The sequence below is a fragment of the Calonectris borealis genome, chromosome 5 (assembly GCF_964195595.1).
Source record: "Calonectris borealis chromosome 5, bCalBor7.hap1.2, whole genome shotgun sequence".
NCBI lineage: Eukaryota > Metazoa > Chordata > Aves > Procellariiformes > Procellariidae > Calonectris > Calonectris borealis.
This window is the reverse complement of record NC_134316.1, coordinates 6,135,360-6,154,760: the sequence shown is the minus strand read 5'-3', so window position 1 is coordinate 6,154,760 and position 19,401 is coordinate 6,135,360. Positions and strand designations below refer to the sequence as shown.

Sequence of the window (19,401 nt, the reverse complement as noted above, 5' to 3'; positions counted from 1 at the left end):
TCATATGGTGAAGGGCACGTGGCGGGGAGACGGCAGGCAGCGCCCGGCTAGCTCAGTCGGTAGAGCATGGGACTCTTAATCCCAGGGTCGTGGGTTCGAGCCCCACGTTGGGCGCATCGATTTTGTGCCCCTTTTGAAGGGCTCTGCGCGGGAAAACGCCGCCTCAGCCCCGCCGTCCCCGCGACTCTGAGGGGAATTCACCCCCCGCTCCGGAGGGGCCAGAGGGGAGCCTGGACGAAACGTCCCTGGTGCAGCTAGAGCAGGGGTCGTTTTGGCAGTGGCTGTGATAAACGCTGGCTTGCAGCAGAAAAAAAAATTCTTAGAAATGATCTGGCTGCAGGAATCGAATGTACATTAATAAACTAGGAGGAGCTGTGGCCTCCCTTGAGGGTAGAGAGGCCTTACAGAGAGAGCTGGGCAATCACCAGCCGTATGGAATTTAACAGCAAGCGCAGGATTCTGCACCAGGGATGGGGTAATCCCGGTTATACGTACAAACTGGGGGGCGAGAGGCTGGAGAGCGGCCCCACGGAAAGAGATGTGGGGGTCTGGGTTGATGGCGAGTTGAACATGAGTCAGCAGTGCGCCCTGGCAGCCCGAAGGGCCAGCCCTGTCCTGGGGTGCATCCAGCATGGCGCAGCCAGCCCGTCGAGGGAGGCGATTGTCCCACGCGAGGCTGCTCCAGCACGGCCCCACCTCAAGCACTGTGGGCAGTTTTGGGCGCCTCGATATAAGGAGGACATCAAACTACTAAAGCGTGTCCAGAGGAGGGCGACCAAGATGGGGAAAGGCCTCGAGGGCAAAGCAGCTGAGGTCACTTGGCTTGTTCAGCTTGGAGAAGAGAAGGCTGAGGAGCAACCTCATCACTGAGGGGTGGTGACCCCATCGCAGTCTACAACTTCCTCAAGGGAGGGTGGCAGAGGGGAAGGTGTTGCTCTCCTCTCTCGTGACCAGCAACAGGACACGAGGAAAGGGAATAAAGCTGCGTCAGGTGAAGTTCAGGTTGGACGTTAGGAAAAGGTTCTTCCCTGAGAGGATGGTTGGTCACTGGAACAGGCTTCCCAGGGAAGTGGTCACGGCACCAAGCCTGTCAAGAGTTCAAGGAGCGTCTGGACAATGCTTTTAGTCATATGGCTTAGTTTTAGGTAGTCCTGCGAGGAGCAGGGAGTTGGACTCGATGATCCTTATGGGTCCCTTCCAACTTGAGATATTCTGTGATTCTATGAAAAGGGAAATGAGGGGAATGAGTTAAAGCTGCTTCCCCCAGAGACCAGCTCCCACAGACGCAGCATGGACACCAGGCAGACTGCGGAGGGCCGTGCTCATGAATATTCCAAAGTATTCCTCCTGTCAGCAGGACTCAGCCCAGCTGGAGCTGTTTGCTCGACTAACACCAACCTTCAGCGACAGCATCCAGTCCAGAATCAGGAACGTCAGAGGAAAAAGCTCCAGTTACTGCAGGGGGTTGTGTCTGTCACTGTCCTTCCTGATAAAGCACTTGAGTTCACTGTGAATTTGTCTGCTGTGAGGATCCATGGATTCCTGCCATGCCACAGAGGCAAGAACTACAACATTTAGGCTGAAAAAAAATAAGCCAAATCCCTTTCTACACGGTAACACATTTAAGGTGATCTCTAAGGGCTTTCCAGGGCTAGTCATTCTGAAAAGCATGCAATAGTCTTTCCTCACCTCTTTGATGCAATAAGAATCCTGTTTCTGTCCTTAACGGGTCATGGGACTCTGCGCTTAAACCTGCCAGTAACACAGGACTTAGGATTTCTGGTTATGCAGTGTGAAACAGCAGCTGATGAAGCTGTTCAGCGATGCAGAAACCCCACAGGAGAAGAGAAGAGCGGGCAGAATGAAGACGAGGTGGCAGAACATGCCGGGCTTGTAAAAGGTCCCAGAGTACAAGCGCACAGCAGAAATATCCCTGAAAAGGGAAGGGCTAAGACTATTCTGAATTTCCTCAGCTGCAGTCTGCTGCAGTTCAGGAAAATGACATCATTGCACCACCACGAACACGGGCTCCGTAGGAGTTTAATCTCCCCTGCATATCCTTCCCACTGAGAACTACTTACGGACATGAGTAATCCCTGCCAGCTCCGTGGGACTCGTGCCGATGGGAAACTCTTCTTTCAGGAGCAAGCCTCAGTAGGCTCTGGCTCAGTTCTTACTGAGGCAAGACACAAAATGGGTCACGGAGCTGCATCCCAATTATTCAAATTATAAATGAAAATTAGCAGCAGAGCTTGGGTCTGAATGTTCTTTACACAGGCATAAGGATGGCTCTCTGCGCCTTGCAACGAAATAGCCTCTATTTATCAAGCCTGTAATCACATCACAGATTGTTAAGAACAATTTGTAAGTTAAGAACAGGGATGTAGCAGGCTGGTCTCCAAAAACTGCATTTTTATCCGTTTTGCTTTATTAAGCACAACTGTTGCAATCATATATACTTTCTGAAGTCACTCGGAAACCTACTGATATCCCAAATCCTTGCCAAAGACTGCTCCAGACGGGTCAACCTCATGCACGAAGTATTAGACTCCATTGCTCCTCCCTTGTTCAGGAGAACCAGACCTCACCCACAGGTTTTCTTGCCAGAAGCACCTGGATCCTCGAGTCTCCTGCCCAGCCCCGTAGGTGTTACGCCTATGAGAAAGGCTATGGTGGGGCGGTGCAGCTGAGCAGCGTACCACACAGTGGGGCCCTGCTGGAGGGGACACTCTCCACTTGCACCCAATCCCGCAGTCCTCGGTCTCGCTGCAGGGGAGATAAGAAGGGCTTGGTAAGGGGGAACAAATTAAGAGTGAAAGTCCCAAACACTCAAGGAAACAAAGGGAATGCGGGTATTCGAGGAATCTGCTGGGGAATGAACATCCCCAAGGACATTAAACCATACAAGGACCATAGGCTTATAGAAGTAAGCAAGAGAAGAACCCTAAGATGTGAAAGAATGCTAAATATTAGACATGATGGCTATAGCGTTTAATCCATTTTTCCAAGTCCAGGCCTGACAGTACATTTTGAAAAACCTGTTTCTGTGTCATGGCATACCATTCGCATCCTCAGGCTGCCGCAGAAAACTTCTTGTGCATGGTAATTGCAACTTGTTTGACCTGGAAACCCAGAAAGTGTTTGCACTGACGTGAGAGTCTCCAGTCCAAAGAGGCACTGGCCAGGCCCCATCGTGCTTTGAGGACTAAGAAATGATCTCTAAAAGACCAACCTCATCCCAGGACTACAAAACAACCATTAACAACTACTCACAACCATGCCTGTTTATTTTTCTATGCTGTCTGTGTAACAGCCACACAGCTCATTTGAAGTAGGAAAAAGGCAATTTAAAAATACACCCACCAGAGAGAAATCATCCATGGTAATACTATCAGATCACTGTTACCAACCAGCAAAGTCTAACCTATGACAGACTAACACTTTAAGCAGCGATTCCTGTTTTTTGTTTTTTTTTTTCTTAATTTGAAAACCATGAAGATAAAAAGGAGTATGTCCTACCATGTGCCAACTAACACCATATGTTAAGGTAAAGCATATACGAAACAGAATGACAAAATCGTGCAGAAGCTTACTTATATGCCATAGCACACAGCCCTGTGTTAAGTTTCACCACAAGAACGTTTCTTTAAATATATGCTTAACTTCAAGAAACGTGCTTCGGGAACCACAGCAGGGAGGTAGCAGACAGCATGGGAAATCAGTCACAAAAAACACGTTTAGACTCCACCACTCCCACTAATTTTATAATTTTATCTCCCCAAATTTGAGATAAACAATTACTCCTCAGAGTAGGATTAAACCTCAGTAATCAACAGATACCAGCGGGGTCACCATTTAGTCAGTGAGTCAAATTCAGCATGTTGCCAGCAAGTTTAGTGGTATTTGAGGCCAGGGGAAAGCCCTCTCCCAGCAACTCAGCGATGCTGCTGAGATGCACTGGCACCGCCTGGAGCGCCCACCGGGAGCCACAGCTCTGCCTGCAAAGTTAATTCACAGCAGTATTATGGAAGGATAGTGAGAATCATGACAAACCAAAACCAGCAACACTAGCAGAAGAATGGAAACGTGTTTGTTTTCCCACAGGAGTGCTCCTTCTCCTTCAATATGTAAAGTTACAGCATTGCTAAGAGCCTATTAATTAGCCAACAGTTCCTAAATATAGTGTTAATATCCAAATGTACTTTTTTTTCCTTAAGCAATGAACTTTGTATTGCATTTTCATTTAATACGTATTGCTGCGGGACAATGAAGTTTAATATTTCTGATGGTGGGAAGGAGGGCAAAAAAGTGACTTCTGAGGTTGATATTTCAGTAAGAGACTCAAGATTTCATCGCACTCATTTATAACTCTTACATGGCTGATTTCTTTCTAGGAGAAGAGATACTGGGAGAGTTGTTAGCTCAGCACTGTTTGAGAATTACAGGCAGAAGGAGTTCTCTGATAAAACTCTCAAGACAGGACTGTGTCAAGGGGAAATACTGCTCCAGCACCTTTGCTAAACAGCCCCAAACCATTTCCACACATGTGATTCAAGGGTGGATTATTTTAATACAGAATTTGGCAGAAAAGCTTTCATAGATGTTTCCCACAGTAGACTGACCTTCATTCTTCTAAGCACATTTAAAATCAAAATATCTTAAAACAAATTCTCTCAACAATGACATTTACTGTACAGATAAATAACAAACAACTCAGTAGGCTACCACTCATGACGGTATAGAATTTCTTCAGAAGAGGACAAAATAGCATAGTGGTTGCCAGAGTTAAGTTTTTAAACTATAACTGGACGTGGTTTTAAATAGTGTTAGTACCTACCACCATACTCCCCCAAACATCCACATTGTTCATATTTAGTAGTGTTACATGCAAATTACTTAATACAAAAAAAAAAAGCATATATATCTACTTGAAATAGATGAGGAGAATCCTTGTGTAGCATTTAGGTGCTTATTTCTCAGTAGAAAAAGCCCTCTTCATCAATGGTGGGGGTGCTTTTCCAACATCAAACATCATTTCCAGTGGAGGATTATTAAGACAGCACCAGTCAGGTATGCGGCCTGTCTGGCTGTAATATTCTTTGGACACAGACCGGCTCCCAAGTATGTCCTGAAGTGCTCCAAAAATGGCTCCTACATTATTGGGGAAAAAAAAAAGCATTAATTTAGTGTACTGAATTTCTTTTTCTACTTCTTCCCATCAAGAATCTCCATTATTCTTTTTCAGCTCTGTCCCCAAAATTAAAGGAATGAAAGGATCTAGCCACTTTCCTTTTCAGTGGCACAGCTAGTCCCAAATTGCTTCCATTTATGTGCCTGGAAAGTAACTGAAAGCAAAGAATCATCTAGTCTGCTGACAGCAAAACTGCCAGCTGGCCTAGCTGACCTGCTTCTTACGACAAAGTTTCCTAGAAGGTTTGATTTTAGGCACTTTAAAGAAACCACCTTGTGTTTAAGGAAATTTCGTCTCCTCAAGAAGGGTGTCACACAATACCCAGAAGAAGTTTACACACACTGCGAGAGGATTCAGACCACAGCAGCTGACTAGCACTGCCAGTGAAGAAAACTATCACAGAACTTGGTGCATATAAATCATTCTTGTTTGCTAATCCTAAAAGTAGACTCAAAAGGTTTTAAAACTAAAATTTTACAAACATTCACATTTCAAAGCATACGGAAATAAAATCTACCTTTACAGTTAAAGTTAGTTCTCTTCATACATACCAGATGGGCTTAGCTTATATACCTTAAGTTTAGAAAAGAATGAAGTCTTCTCAACCTCAGAACTTTCCTAAAAGAGCTGCTAGCATCGGAAAGCCCTTCTTTTTCCCTAGCTTGCCAGTACAGCATCCAAAAATCCATCGCACAGTTCCTGTATTTGTTATTGGTACCTGGGAACAGCACAGGGAGTTAGCAGCCTCCGGCCTCTCCGTAGCTCACAGCTCCTCAGTCAGCAATTAAACTTGTTTTTCCAATAAGCAGATCTTCTACAGGCAGCAGGTCTCTGCTCTGCCTAATCACTTCACTGGTGCCACCACATGGCAGTAGCCCTGTACCGCACCTGAATCAACACCTCATCTTCCACACCGCTGTTTGAAATTGCAAGTCACCTGTTCAAAGCTCCCATAACCTGCAGTGCCATTCTGCCCTCCAAATCTCCCCGAGGGAGCTTTACTCCACAAGATTTCTTCCAGGAGGGCAAGCAATCCCACAGAGCTCCAATGCAGCTTAATTTCAATAGTTTGCCTAAGTTTTACTGCTATTTATTCATTACAAATCCCACTTGGAAGGTTTGTTTTTCCACTTTGTACCTTTGCTTAACAGTTGTTTTCATTCTTACCTCCCAGCCAGGCCACACAGTTGGGTTTGGCAGGTGGAGTGTGAATTCTGAAGGTTTTAGTGGCAAGTGCTTCTTTGTATTTCGGTTTCTCTACCAGATATCTGATTTCAGCCATGAGCCTGTGAAGGAATCCTGGCAACATAGCAGTGCCACCGATAACTACCAAGTTCTCTGCCAACTGCTTCCTGGTGTCTATGGGACACTAATGCGAACAGGAATAAAAAAACCACTTTAGTTAAAGTTACATGTACAAGCATTCAAAGGTCCTTCTATGCACTTCAATTGCTGTTTTCTCATACTCAGCTGAAACATAACCTGCATCGTTTTTTGTCCAGACTTCCCAAGAAAACCAGGCTTAAGGAACTGCCCAGTTGAGGCTTACATGAGCACACTGAGTCCCTCTAAAGCCCTTCAGCTGAGACAGGCCAACAGCAGAGGACAGAGGTATCAGTCACAGTAATTCTCATGAGTTCTGGGAGAAGATATGCCAGAGTGATGAAGCCTCAACCAGTGCTCTCAGAGAGGGAAAATCGTTAGTACGAGACTGACTCTTTTTAGCTCCACAGGGGAGAAAGGTGCTACAAAAGTCTCAGTGGCAGAAAAGGTTTCTGCTGGAGCTTGCCTTAGGCATCAGATAATCCAACCAGAAGACACAAAGGCATGAGAAGACCAAGCTTTGTCAGTTCCACCCCTCACAAACAGATCTGCGCTATCCCTTTGAAAAAAATTCCAGACTGCTGTGGTCCTCTTGTCCAGCAGAAGCAACTGGACACTATCTAACACTTGTAAATTTAACATTTGTCTTTCCTCTGGCCAAAGAGTGATGCAAGGCAAACGCCTAGAGGTACAGAGGTGAGGGGTCTAGGCACAGATCTTGTTAAACAATTTGTTTTCATAAGGAATTCTAACTGAAATGTTTGTCATGTCATCCAAGCCTATGGCTATCCAATAAATTATGTCTCAGCGAACTAATTTAAATGGCATCAATAACTCCAGGAAGTCAACTTTAATTAACATACATATACCACCATGTAATGAAAATTTCTATTTATAGTGGTTTTCTAATCCATTTTTTTGTATATATAACAAGTAATGAAGCGTTTGTATATGCCAGGAAAGTTTTCCATAATACAGCTAATACACTGCCTGTAACAGAGATGTCCAAATTAATTTTATTCTATCTCAGGTAAACCAGAAGTCTGCAGGACTCAAAATCTCTTAGCAAAACACCTTGAAAAAAGAAGAAACAGAATACCTGTGACATTTCAGTTTAAGCAGTGTAATTCCTATAATGCCAAGAATTATCTACTCCTTCGTCATTACATATGTAGAGCCTCACTCCCAAATAAACGCAAGCTAGTTTATTACTTTTGCTGATGGGCGAGCACTGCGTTTCTTAGAAAACTGTCCCAGACACATTGCAGTATACCAAAGAGTAAGAAAACAATCACAGAGTGGATGACACATGGTGACTTACTACCCCACAGAAATCCATCATGTGACAGAACCCTGGGAGTCATGCTGGGCTAAACTTTTTCAACCAATCGCAACCTGCAGTCAGAAGGGTGTTACTCTAGAAAGAGCCATTTATAACAGCAGGTTCTCTAAGGCTGGAGGCATTCAATAAATTGTTTATAATATAAAGATACCTGAATGAGTGAATCTAAGATCAAAGTGGCAACAGATGTCTCTTCATTATCCTGTTCAAACAGTATTTCCACAACGGAGTCCCTGTTGAAAAGACAGGAAGTGAGTGTATAATGAGAAGCAATACTACACTATGAGCTAACACTCACGAACAGCAAGGCTGGAAATAACTACAGACTTCCTGCTGACAACACACCATCACTACTTCTGTCATACCAGGCAGTGCCAACGGGGAGGAGACAATGCCCTGTTCATTTCACTAAACCTGTCTCATCATCCTGCATTAATACTCCATTTCTGTTTCCCCCATCCCTCCAATCTGTTTGCTCTCATCTTCAACTGTGAGCTCTCCAGAGAAGCTGACGCCTCTTATTATGGGCTTGCACTGTACCCAGCACAAAGCCGTAATTTAAGAGACATTAAAAGCATATGCTTTTTTTCATTAAGATTCAATTTTACGAAAATTTAGGTGCTTTTAGAGTTGAAAATATATCCTCCTAAAGATAAATACTCTGCTACGGTATTTCTCACCTGATGGGGCCAACTACATGGAGAATCTTTTCTCCATCTAAAGGATAGTCCACGTCCGGAGGTGGTGAAGGACGCTAGAAATAAAAACATACGTGCATTATTTTAGAGGCCAAAAAGGCTACATCCACTTCAAAAGACTAGGATAAGCTTCATTCTCCACCCACCTCAGCACTGCCATCAATGTTGAACTTGGCTGCTTGGATTTTCAGCCCACGTTGGAGATCACTCACAAAACAAGTGCGGACTTCATAAAATAAAAGAAAGGGGCAGAAGAGAGACCTTGTTGGATCCTTTCATCACCAATAAAGACAATAATTTTGCTTAATTTAGAGAAGAACACACACTTTAGGCCCTTGCTGGCCCAAGACATTATCAAATAAATGCAAAGAAAAACAGTCTCTACACTTCAGCAGCGTTCAGATGCTATCTAGACCATGAGTTTAAATACAGCTGACACTGAAACTATGCTAGGACAGGCAAGCTTTCTTTCTCAGACGAGCTACATAAGATTTGAAGACAGAGGGACATTACTAATCGTGTCTTCGGCTACCACAAGGTGCCAGGGGTTGTATTATGCTGTCAAACACGCCATTGTGGGTCTTGCACCATGGCTTCAAATGAGACATTGCTCGTTTTCTAAACAAGCTGTAATCATGCCATATTTTTCCTACTGCAACTCTTCAGCACCCTAAGAATTCCAGAGGTTTTTTTTTTCTCCAGGCAACACTGACAGAGCACAATTTCATTTGTATCCCAGCTGTTAGTGTTATCATATACTTATTTATGTGTATCTGGCACAAATTAGTATCTTCTTCATAAATGGCTGTCACAAAGAAACACCCTTCAATACACAGGCAATTGTAATTTCAACTCTAGCATACTATATCTGGTTCCAAAAGACTGCATAAAAAACAGAACTGATCAGAAAATTGTGTATAAGTCCAGGAATTAGAAAAGCAACTTCCATTTAACAAAGCACCAGCTGCATTTAAGTTATTTTGCATTTGGCTGATGGATTTCTTCCTAATTTGGCCCAAGAGATACATACTAGTTGCTGTTTTCTACGGTTAAATGTATTTTTATATCTGTTGCACATGAAACATTACATAGGAATTCATCCAAGTTCTGCCCAAAGATAGATTCTATTTTTTCTAGTGTAAATGTAGTCCTTGACTCGTCTTGCCTACCTGATTAACATGCCAAAATGTCTTTTATACATACTTTATTTTTTTTTGCAAAATTGACTTTAAGGCAAATTAAGCCTTCATAGTTAATTTATAAGCAAAATTGACTTAAAATATTCTTATGTCGTGATGTTAAGACTGCTTAAATGCTGCATTTGCAACCAAAACGTATCTATGATAACAGGTTTTGAACATTAGATCTGCTAACTCTAAGTCCCACGTAGAGTACACACTGTACACATTCAACCGCAGCAAACAAGATGTCAGTCGTTAACAAATGCAACACGAAGTTAACCTGACCTGCTGATCATAGGATATATACAGTAGTGTAATACTCATTCTGCGCTAGTGTACCAAATGCATCTACGAGCTAACAACACAAAGGCGAAACCTGAAAGAGGAATTCAAGATGGTTTTGGTTTTGCTTTCAAAGAGGAAGAACACTGCAAGTTCCTCCAGTAGGTAAGAAATACATAAACAGAGAAGATAAATTCCTAAATGTAAAGTATTGCACAATTGTTACTATCATACTCTACTGCACAATTTAATAAACTAGAGTTTCACAAAGCAGAAAATTTTACCTTTTATATCCTCTACTATGTCTTCTGGAACTGAGCCTGAAATAAAAAAATAACTTAGAACAAAAGCTTTTGAAGTAGGAAGAGAATTTAAGAATGAAACTAAGTTTGAATTACATTTAGTACATTAAAGTTTCACTTTGACAGCAGCTTTTAAAGATTTCTAAGGAAGAAAGAATATTAAGAACAGAAATTAAAAGTTCATCTTCTCTCAAAACATACTGAAAAATTACTACAAAACTTTTATCTCAGCCTTCATTCAAACCCGCTATTATGAGTGGCTTATCATAAAAATAATATACTTGTTAAATATGGAGAAAGAAATCATGAAAGTAGATCACATAAGATCTGGTGAATACTAAACTCATTTTATTCACTGTTAGTATTAATCCACTTTTCCCAGTGCAAGTTCACAGCACATATGCCACATCAAACAGACCTTACCCATCACAGATGGAAGGCTTTGTCCTTTGGCTAATCCTGTATCAACTGTGCACTGCTCCAACAACTGATATTCCAGCTCCCTAAAACATTGCACATTAAGTTAGTTAAAGATAGCTATTAACTCAGGCTGATTCTCTATATTATGCTTAAGGGACAGTATTTATTCCCTTTAGTTACATTCTTCTAAATATAAACTGAAGCAAATCTGATTTCCACAGATTTTACTACATCAACAAAAGCCAAACAATGGTAACTTTAAAAATGGGATTTTAGTCACGTTCAATAGGAATCTTTCGTCATTAGTCAAATATGAACTTTCACAAATAAATCATTGGTAACCTGGAATGTATAACTGTGAACGTACTTGTGGATAGCCTTTCCTCCCAAAGGAAGAGAACCCCAGCAGCTCAGAATCGGAATTCCCTCATATATCTACACGAAGATCAGGAAATTGTTCTTTTTTGTTATGAGTTTTCAGTCTGTTGGAACTAAATGCTTTTTCCCCTCAACATTCTCTTGCATTAGCTATTTGAAAAACTTTCTAACTGCTTTTCTCCAAAACTAATTTCTCGTATATAAAGGCTGGAGTTATGAACCACCCTTCCCAAGTTTCGAAGGAACACAGATTTAGCACGTCAGCTGTGAAGAGATTCCCCAAGTCATGATATCCGATAGCCAAAAGCTGGACTGGCTGATCTGTTCCTATTACTTTTTAGCACGCTTGAAGTCTATAAAAATATCATCTTGTCACGATAGCCTTATTGCTGAAAATTTTGTTTCTGTATTATTAAAGGATACAGGCAGCACCAAGCTTTCTGCATAGCCACAGTCTAGCACCATGGCAGAATTGATCCCAAGCGTCAGCAGAGACATTAGATGACTCGGAGCAAACAAAACGGAAGGTACCTACATGGAAAACGAAAGGACAATTACAGAAGGGGGGAAAAAGAAACAAACCACCCGAAGCACTGATGCTTTCCCCAAATGTCATATTAAAAGCAAAACCCAAACAACTGTATCTTGAGGTATCCATTCTTAATTTAGTTTTTAAGGTAATGTAGTAATTAACAAAATACAACAGGATTCTAAATTCTACATTCATCTTATTTGTGGTACATACCAGTGACTTCAGTAACAATGAATCTTGGAATGAGCTTCTAAGAAAAGCAAGTATTAACTACAGAACTCATCTTAAGTCATAGATCAGGTTTCTTATTGTCATTGTCATTGAAAAGAAATGAAAGAAACTAAAACACAGCTACTTGAAATGTTGTATAAAGATTTGAGGATATGAACAAAGGTACCAGAAAACCCATAAAAGCGTGCCTTATGACAACACTCTGTTGCACATAACCTCACATCAGAGGCTATTTAAATCACTCTCCCCAAAGCAATGTGAAAACTCAAGTCAAAATTACATGAAATTACTTCCTTCTCCCAGAATTCCACAAATCAAGTTTCCTGGATAGTGACAGTTCCTTTAACGGAACACCTTGAAGTGTGAATTAAATGAGCAATTTCAATAAATCCTGCATTTAAGGGCAACATTACTGATACTTAGCCCAGAGACACAAGTTATAATGTTGACCCTGTATTAATATGCCACTGTCATTCTTTGCACCAAATGGAAATACTAGCCAGAGAGAATTAACCTCATATCAGCATTAGCTGGCTTCTTAACAAGTTACAAAGCCTCTTCATCAAAATATGACTTTCCAAGTCATGAGTCATTTTTGACAACCAATTTTGCATGGGAGTGCTTTATCTGAAACATATTTTTTTCCCTGTGAGGGGATTAGGAAAAAAAACACCAAATCACTCAAATCTTTCAGTAATTTCAAGTCATCAGAAAATCTTATCAATAGTAGGAAAGAATTATGCAGAAGTTTAAGATTAGTTGGTAAACTGTGTTGTGGAAACACAGTGAAGAAGTACTGCAGACAAACTAGTTTCACGACTTTTTACAAAAGAACCTTAACCTTTGTTCTATTTGAATTGAAGAAGTATGGATTCACCTTCCAAACCATTTTCCATTACAACTAAGCAAGAATTAGGTTCAGACTTTTCTTCAAAAAAGACTGATTAAGCAGAGAAGATAATAAATTTCAGGTAAGCTCTTATCTAAATGAGTACAGCCAGAGGTTAGATCACGTGCTAGGCGAACATATTGACTCTGCTAGAAGTCATGAGATTTGCTGACAGAGCAGTAACAAGTGTTTAAATATAAATTCTGGCTTCAGGCAGTACTCAATGGGGATTATGGGATCTGTCTGGAACAGTGCGATGTGAGCTGTATTTTCATACAAGCCAGAGAAACCTTTCAGATTCTTGTTAATAGCTCCTGTTTTGTGGTCTCATGAAGAGTCAGAATGGAACAAAAATGGCCTTTAGTCCAATCTCCAACCCCCAATTCCCCAGACGACCATCAACTTTTTTTCATCTTCTTTCTGCCTCTCTCATTCTTTTGGCATTATTTTCACTTCTTTGGCCATATCTGGTAGTGATTGTAAGTGAAATTTCTACCGGCAAGTGCTACGCTGAGCACTAGTTACGTAAAACACGTACCTCAAAATGCTTGAAAAGGACTCTTGTGAGCGTGTCTCTGAAGTGTGAAGGGCACAAGACAGATTCTATGATCACAACACGGCGGTCTCTGGGATTCACCAACAGATGTCTGAAAAAGGCAAGACATGTAAAACAGAACTGGTAAGTTTAAGCATGTATTATGAGACCTACCTTATTTTCATACTCCATTCTCCTCAAAAATCCTAAAAATTTCCATTTAGATAGTATTTTCTTACAGCAGATCCCAAAGTCTTTTCCCCAAATTTAAAAAACCCAACACTTTCCTGAAAGAAAGTTAGGAAACTGAGTTACAGAAAACAAGTTACGGAGCTATCTGCCAGCAGGCTGTAGTTCTGAGTATCTGTTATACATTTCTAAATCAATATAAAGAAATGCAAAAATAGGCATGCATAATCACCATTAATGGCTTGTCCAGTGTCATATAGTGTGCCCATAAAAGAAAAGGAATGACGATACAGATGTCCTGATTTCAGTGGAAGAGGATGGAATTGTCTTGATTTCAATTACAAAGCGATGATCAAGGACAGGAAAAAAAAAACCAACCCACACCAGAAGATCTGAGGCACAGAAATTAAGTACTTGTTTCCTTGTGTCAAGTGATGATTTTTAATGTGTAAAAATATGGATTGGAAGTAAAGAGAAAAGACTAAGTCCAACCTAATTATTCACTAATGGAATTCACTAAAAATACAATAAAAAGACGTATTACTGAGGTAAAAATATTCCACAGGTTGACATTCCTCCTTCCAAACCATTGTCATGTGGAGAGAGTTCTGCACCGATATAAGATGAGCTTCAGCCCTACCAAAATCAGTACAAGTCCTTAGGTAATGACTTTCCCCTATTAAGTCCTTTATGAGTGCCACAGTTAAAAGGCAACTTATCAAATACTTTTTATTTCTAGAGAGCAACTGATGCTGCAGGACACTAACTCTTTGTAACGTTACCTGAATCTGAGCACCAACGAATTTCTCCTGCGAGAACACAGCCAGGCAGCCACCTGCAAAATTTTGTTTCTGTGTCCTTACTCAACGAGACAGCAGTCTCCAGTCACACTTCTAATACCTCAGTGTACTCAAAACATTGCCGCAGAGGCTTGAATAACTAACACCCAAGTATCTCTTACCTGAAATACAGCATATGGATAAATTCCTTCAGATACGAATATAGCTCTTCTGTATTAATATTATACTGAACAACTTTGACAGGCTGTAAAGTAAAAATATCCACAGTCAGCTGAAATACTAGGCAGTAATTATATATGAAGAAATATATATATGACAGATATATATGATAATATATTATATCTGAACATATATAATCTGACATGTATAAAGAAATACTCATTCTTGCCTGATTTGCTCTACGTCCTTAACAATGCATCTCAAACTCACCCTATAACTAAACTCCAGAGTTAATTAATGCTAATTTTTTGTACTGGTAACTTATCTCAACATTAGTTTTCCAAAGCTGCCATCCTCTATTGGGGGGGAGGGGGAAGCATAGCTAGGCAAAGAAATCTCTCAATAAATGCCCCAAACATAAGCCGTATGAGTGATGAGCACCAATTAACATGAGTGTTGGTATAACACTTACTTGTATCTAGTTACAATCTTTCCATAGCAGCAGTTATAAGATAATGAAAAATAGCTTATGATGGACAAAAAAAAGGTATCTGCAAATTCTTTCTATACCATAACATACCAAACATTGTAAAGGTAAAACAGTTCAGGTAAAATAGTTTACCTTTGTGACATCGGGTTTCTTTATTTCACTAGGAATAATGCATCTTGGTCCTGTTTCTCCTGCAAAACCACACCTAAAAGAAAACGTTGAAAACCTTATCATTTGAAGTCACTATTTAACATGCTGGGCCTAGGAATCATCAAAGAGTGATTAATTAGGGATATTTCCGTGACTGCAAAGAGGTGTTTTGCATATAGCTTTTCTATCTAGCCATTTTGAATGAGAAAGATTGTGTATCTTTTTATTGACTCCCTCTCAGCTGCATTAAACAAAACAAGTTTTCTTCACTTCTGTAAGGATTTTAATGCTCAGCTCTGATGTGCCTCCTACTTTCCACTGAGTAGTTTTCTGTTTACTTTCCTTACTGCCTATTAAATTTCCAAAGAAATACCTTTCTGTGTCCTCCACACAGGCCCACAGTTTTCACTGAAGCTCTCAGGTAAACACAGGCAAGATTAAGTTACCGCGTCCTCTTTAAATCCTCATTTTCTGTGACATTTATTTAGAAGAAACAAAAGACAGAGACTTAATGACCACGATCATGCAGGTCCTGTGGCCTATTTCACTGCTGACCAGCACCATTCCATTGACACTTTTTCCCTATTTCCAGCTTGTTTAATACTTTGAAATGCATTCCCTTCACAAGCACCCTGGGTGATTTAAGCATTACCGCCTCAAGATGACTGGTTACTGCTCCAGGACTCCTGACAAAACATGAGAGTTCTGCATCCAACTTTGATGCAACATAATAAAAATAGTAGCAACTCCAAAACAAACTTTTTGGAAACCCGTCTGGTTTTCATAAAGAGATTGCACCTTAAAAGACACAAGAACCACAGACTGAAGGCGGCAAATTAAAACCAAAAGAAACTCAAGATTTAAGAAACTCAGTGCCACCCCCATTAAGCACAAACATCAGAAACAAACTATGGTAGAAAACACTAGAGAAAACTATAAATCTGCTGGAGTTCAAGAACTTTTAATGCAAAAGGTCAATTAATACTTTATTTTGGTATTTGGCAACTGTCAACATGTTTCTTCAGATCATTTCAGAAGAATTCTAAAAATAGACATAATTCAGAATTTAATTTTTTTCTTTGGTCTCCCAAACAGAGACTTGTGTAGCCCCAACGTGTATAGGCAGTTGTCCTTGCCCGTCATCCTGACAACTTTTGAACTTTTGGTTAATTTCAGCCTCATTTGGAAAAGGACAGATGTCTCTCATGTAATTAAGTTGTTATCTCTTCTACAAAAACAAAGGTTGGAAACAGACCCTAAAAACACCTATTCAAGGCAAATGCTTTTACATGAGAGCATTTTATTACAGACATAATGCCTATGAGATAAAACCTCACAAGCCCCCCAAATTTGGAAAAAGCTTGCGATCAGCAACACAACATAAATCCACAAGAAGCCACTCATGGAATCACTTGTTTCCATCTGTGAAGGTTTTGTTCAATCCTCTCCATAACCACACTGCAGCGATTTCCAGGTAACGAAGCCTGCCTGGTCTGCAATTACAGAGTCATTTGAAAAAAGAGCAAGTACAACTTAATACGAAAACAGGTTTGGACAAGAAACCCTGTTCCTGCAACTCCTGCCTTTTTAGACAAGCAGAGAAATCCTCAGCGCTTCAAGCAGGTAAATGCACCCACACGGACACAGCCACAGGCGCGGGCCTCGCCTAGTAAGCACGGCAAACATCTGAGGAGGGGCTTTTCTTGCAAGATAATCTTTCTTCCCTGGCTGCAGGCCGCCTTTCCAAACAGGCCACTGAACCCCAGGTCACATTTCCAGAATATTTTAACCCTGGACATGGGGACGGATTGTTTAAACAGCCCCTTTTCCACGAGGGCTGTGTACCTGGGACACGAGCGTGGGGGGAGCTGGGGGTTTCTAACACAACGGGGGGTTTTGACACGGGGTGGGCAGAGGCTACATTTTTGGCCCAAGACATAAATTACCAAATACTGAGCATTTCTGCTTCCACCTCGAGCTACACCCTTTTTTTATCTAAAACACGAGACTAAAAAATAAGGCTGTTACTGTCGGCTTTGTACCACGCAGATCACCGCAGAAAGGGGGTGAGGGGGAAAAAAACCCCACACAATTATTCATCCCGACGGCAGGCCCGCCCCGCTAAACCTGTCGCGACAGAAAGGGGGCAGGCGGGGCGGGGAGCGCGGCGCCACTCACTTGGTGAAGGCCTCGCCCAGGTCTATCACCACGGCGGTCTTCTCCCCGCCGCTGCCCAGGCCCTCGTAGAGCGGCATCGCGGCCTCCCTTCACCTCAGGCGGCGGCGCGACGGGGCCTTCCTCCCGCCCGGCGCGGCGCGAGGGGGCCTTTCCTCCTCTCCGGCGCGGCGGGCTGCCCGCGGCGCCTGTCGGCACAACCGCCGCCCTGCCGCCCGCCCTGCAGCGCTCCGAAAGCGCCGGGAGCGCCCCGGCAGCGGCGGCGTGCGCGGTGCGGCGCGGCCTTCCCTCAGCTCCGCCCTGGCGGCGGACGGGGCCTCTCCGAGGGAGAAGGGCGGTTGTCCCGCTGGACGAGGCCCCTGAGGCGCAGCCGGGTGCCGGCGCGAAGGCGGGGCGGGGGTTGGGTGTGAGGGCGGCCTCGCTCCCGTGAGGAGACCCAGCCCTGGGGCTCTTCCCGCCCAAGCAAAATGGCGGCGGCGCCGAGGGCCGGTTGGGCGTAAAGCCACGCTGAAGCGGCCGTGCTGTGGGGAGGCGCTGATTTATACCACACAGCTCGTTTCTGAGGGGCCGGGCGCGGCCTGTCTGCGCCAGCCGTGCATCAGACGGATTCTTGGGTCCTTCCACAGCCGACCCGACCTCGCGAACGCGTAAACCCACCGTGGGCCCTGCAGCGTGTGCTCTGGCTGCTGCGACATTTAATGCAAGCAGCTTTTAATGCGAGGCTGAATGCGTAGGTACCCTTAGGGTACCGTATCCTGCCTCTCAAACAAATAAAATGTCTTGGGGCAAAAAAGCTTGATCTCATGGCTCCGAGACTCTAATGATTAGGAGCAAAGATAGGAGTTTGCAAATACAGTGAGGATAGGAATAATAAATAAACCCCACCATGATGACCCGTGCTTTCAAGACGGGGTCATCTGTGCCTGGTAGACAGGCGGCAGAAGATGGTGGGAACTTCTGATGGTAGCTATGGTGGGAATCAACTGGTTGGATGCAAGTGCTAAAAATGTAATTTGAATTAGTTCAATTTTAGCCGTTTTCATGAAAGTGTATCGTGCCAACGTACAGCTGGGTTTTGCCTTCATCTGTCTTTTTTTTGAAAGGGGGAATTTATTGCTGTTCGGACTTCCAGAATCACAGAGCCACACCACAAGATACATTTTGCAAAGTTTGTGGGAATGCTGTATTATCTCAAATCCTCACAAAATAACAGGCTGTCAAAACCAAGATCTTTCTCAGTTTTGGAGCAAAGAAAAAGCTGCGTTTGTGTGCAGGTGTGTATGTGCCCACATATTACAATGAAAGACTTTGACCCAGTCAAACCCCTTGGTTTCCTAACCATCAAGGTTAGGAAATTTTAAGTTTTTCTAAATAATCTTCATCTCTGCATTGTAGCTAAATGTCGGCTCTGCTACAGGTGAGGTCAGTCACCATTTGCTTACAAGTAAGTTATTCGAAGTGTCTGAAATATGCAGCCTTGATTAGATGGTCTTGGTATTTCTGGTCTGTAACAGCCATGTCATGAACGCCCTTTAGCGTCAGTTTGTGGGAATGGGTTCTATATCCACACCTCAGGGCGTGGATAGAGAGACAGTTATCCAAAAACAGACTGAAGAGAGGAAAAGCAGGTGCTGAAAGGCAGCACGTGAAAATCCCCCGAGAATTAATAAGCCCCACAGGCTAGCAATCCTGCTGAATCCGCCAGAAATAAACTCAGAAGACCGAGAGTTTGCTGCATCCGTGCAAGGCCCCCAGCATCAGCGATGGGTTGTCTAATGCTGACTGCATCCACAAAGGTGGTGGCTGCTCTACGCTGAGAGAGACAACAGGATTATCTATGCACCCGATGAAACAAGGCACCCTGAGGGACTTTGTGAACACCCACCTAGAAGCCATTGGCGCATCAGTACGAGCCTCCGTTTCTGGGTAAGCAGCTGGGGTTGGCCTTCCAACTGTTGCTCCGGCTGGAAAACTGAGAGAGAGCATGTGTGCATGAGTGAAGTGAGTAATTAGTTATCTGCTATTAATAATAACAGCTGGACTCTATTAGTAGTAAAAGCTTAGTCAATAAAAGGTGTTCTAGTGAATATTGTTTGTGACTTGATCAGCCTCCCTGTGACTTGATCCCTTAGCT

At 42.6% G+C, this 19,401-nt stretch overlaps 1 protein-coding gene and 1 non-coding gene across 3 annotated transcripts; one reads left to right on the top strand and one right to left on the bottom strand.

The window, feature by feature from the left end:
• Positions 1-41: 41 nt before the first annotated feature.
• Positions 42-114, top strand: TRNAK-CUU (transfer RNA lysine (anticodon CUU)). The gene has a single exon. It is a non-coding gene; the product is annotated as a tRNA-Lys (tRNA).
• A 2,292-nt stretch (positions 115-2,406) lies between these two features.
• Positions 2,407-17,487, bottom strand: ACTR10 (actin related protein 10). 2 transcript variants are annotated; one of them, XM_075150822.1, is made up of 14 exons: positions 17,271-17,487; positions 15,075-15,147; positions 14,455-14,537; positions 13,308-13,416; positions 11,541-11,648; positions 11,107-11,174; positions 10,743-10,822; positions 10,302-10,337; positions 8,701-8,780; positions 8,537-8,610; positions 8,008-8,089; positions 6,359-6,560; positions 4,929-5,151; positions 2,407-2,766 (listed from the first exon to the last, which is right to left on the bottom strand). In XM_075150822.1, exons 1-13 carry the CDS (start codon positions 17,345-17,347, stop codon positions 4,970-4,972), a joined length of 1,254 nt encoding a protein of 417 aa, XP_075006923.1. In that variant the 5' UTR covers positions 17,348-17,487; the 3' UTR covers positions 2,407-2,766; positions 4,929-4,969. The 2 variants fall into 2 exon arrangements, with proteins under 2 accessions (XP_075006923.1, XP_075006924.1); XM_075150823.1 differs by lacking the exon at positions 2,407-2,766 and adding an exon at positions 15,466-15,563 and having other exon boundaries at positions 3,270-5,151; positions 17,271-17,359.
• Positions 17,488-19,401: the final 1,914 nt, after the last annotated feature.

Coding starts and splice junctions, on each gene's coding strand:
- ACTR10 (XM_075150822.1), bottom strand. CDS start 17,347: ATGCCGCTCTACGAGGGCCTGGGCAGCGGCGGGGAGAAGACCGCCGTG. Junction 15,148..17,270: donor CTGGGCGAGGCCTTCACCAA/GTGAGTGGCGCC, acceptor GTTTTCTTTTAG/GTGTGGTTTTGCAGGAGAAA. Junction 8,611..8,700: donor ACATTGATGGCAGTGCTGAG/GTGGGTGGAGAA, acceptor TTTTATTTCTAG/CGTCCTTCACCACCTCCGGA.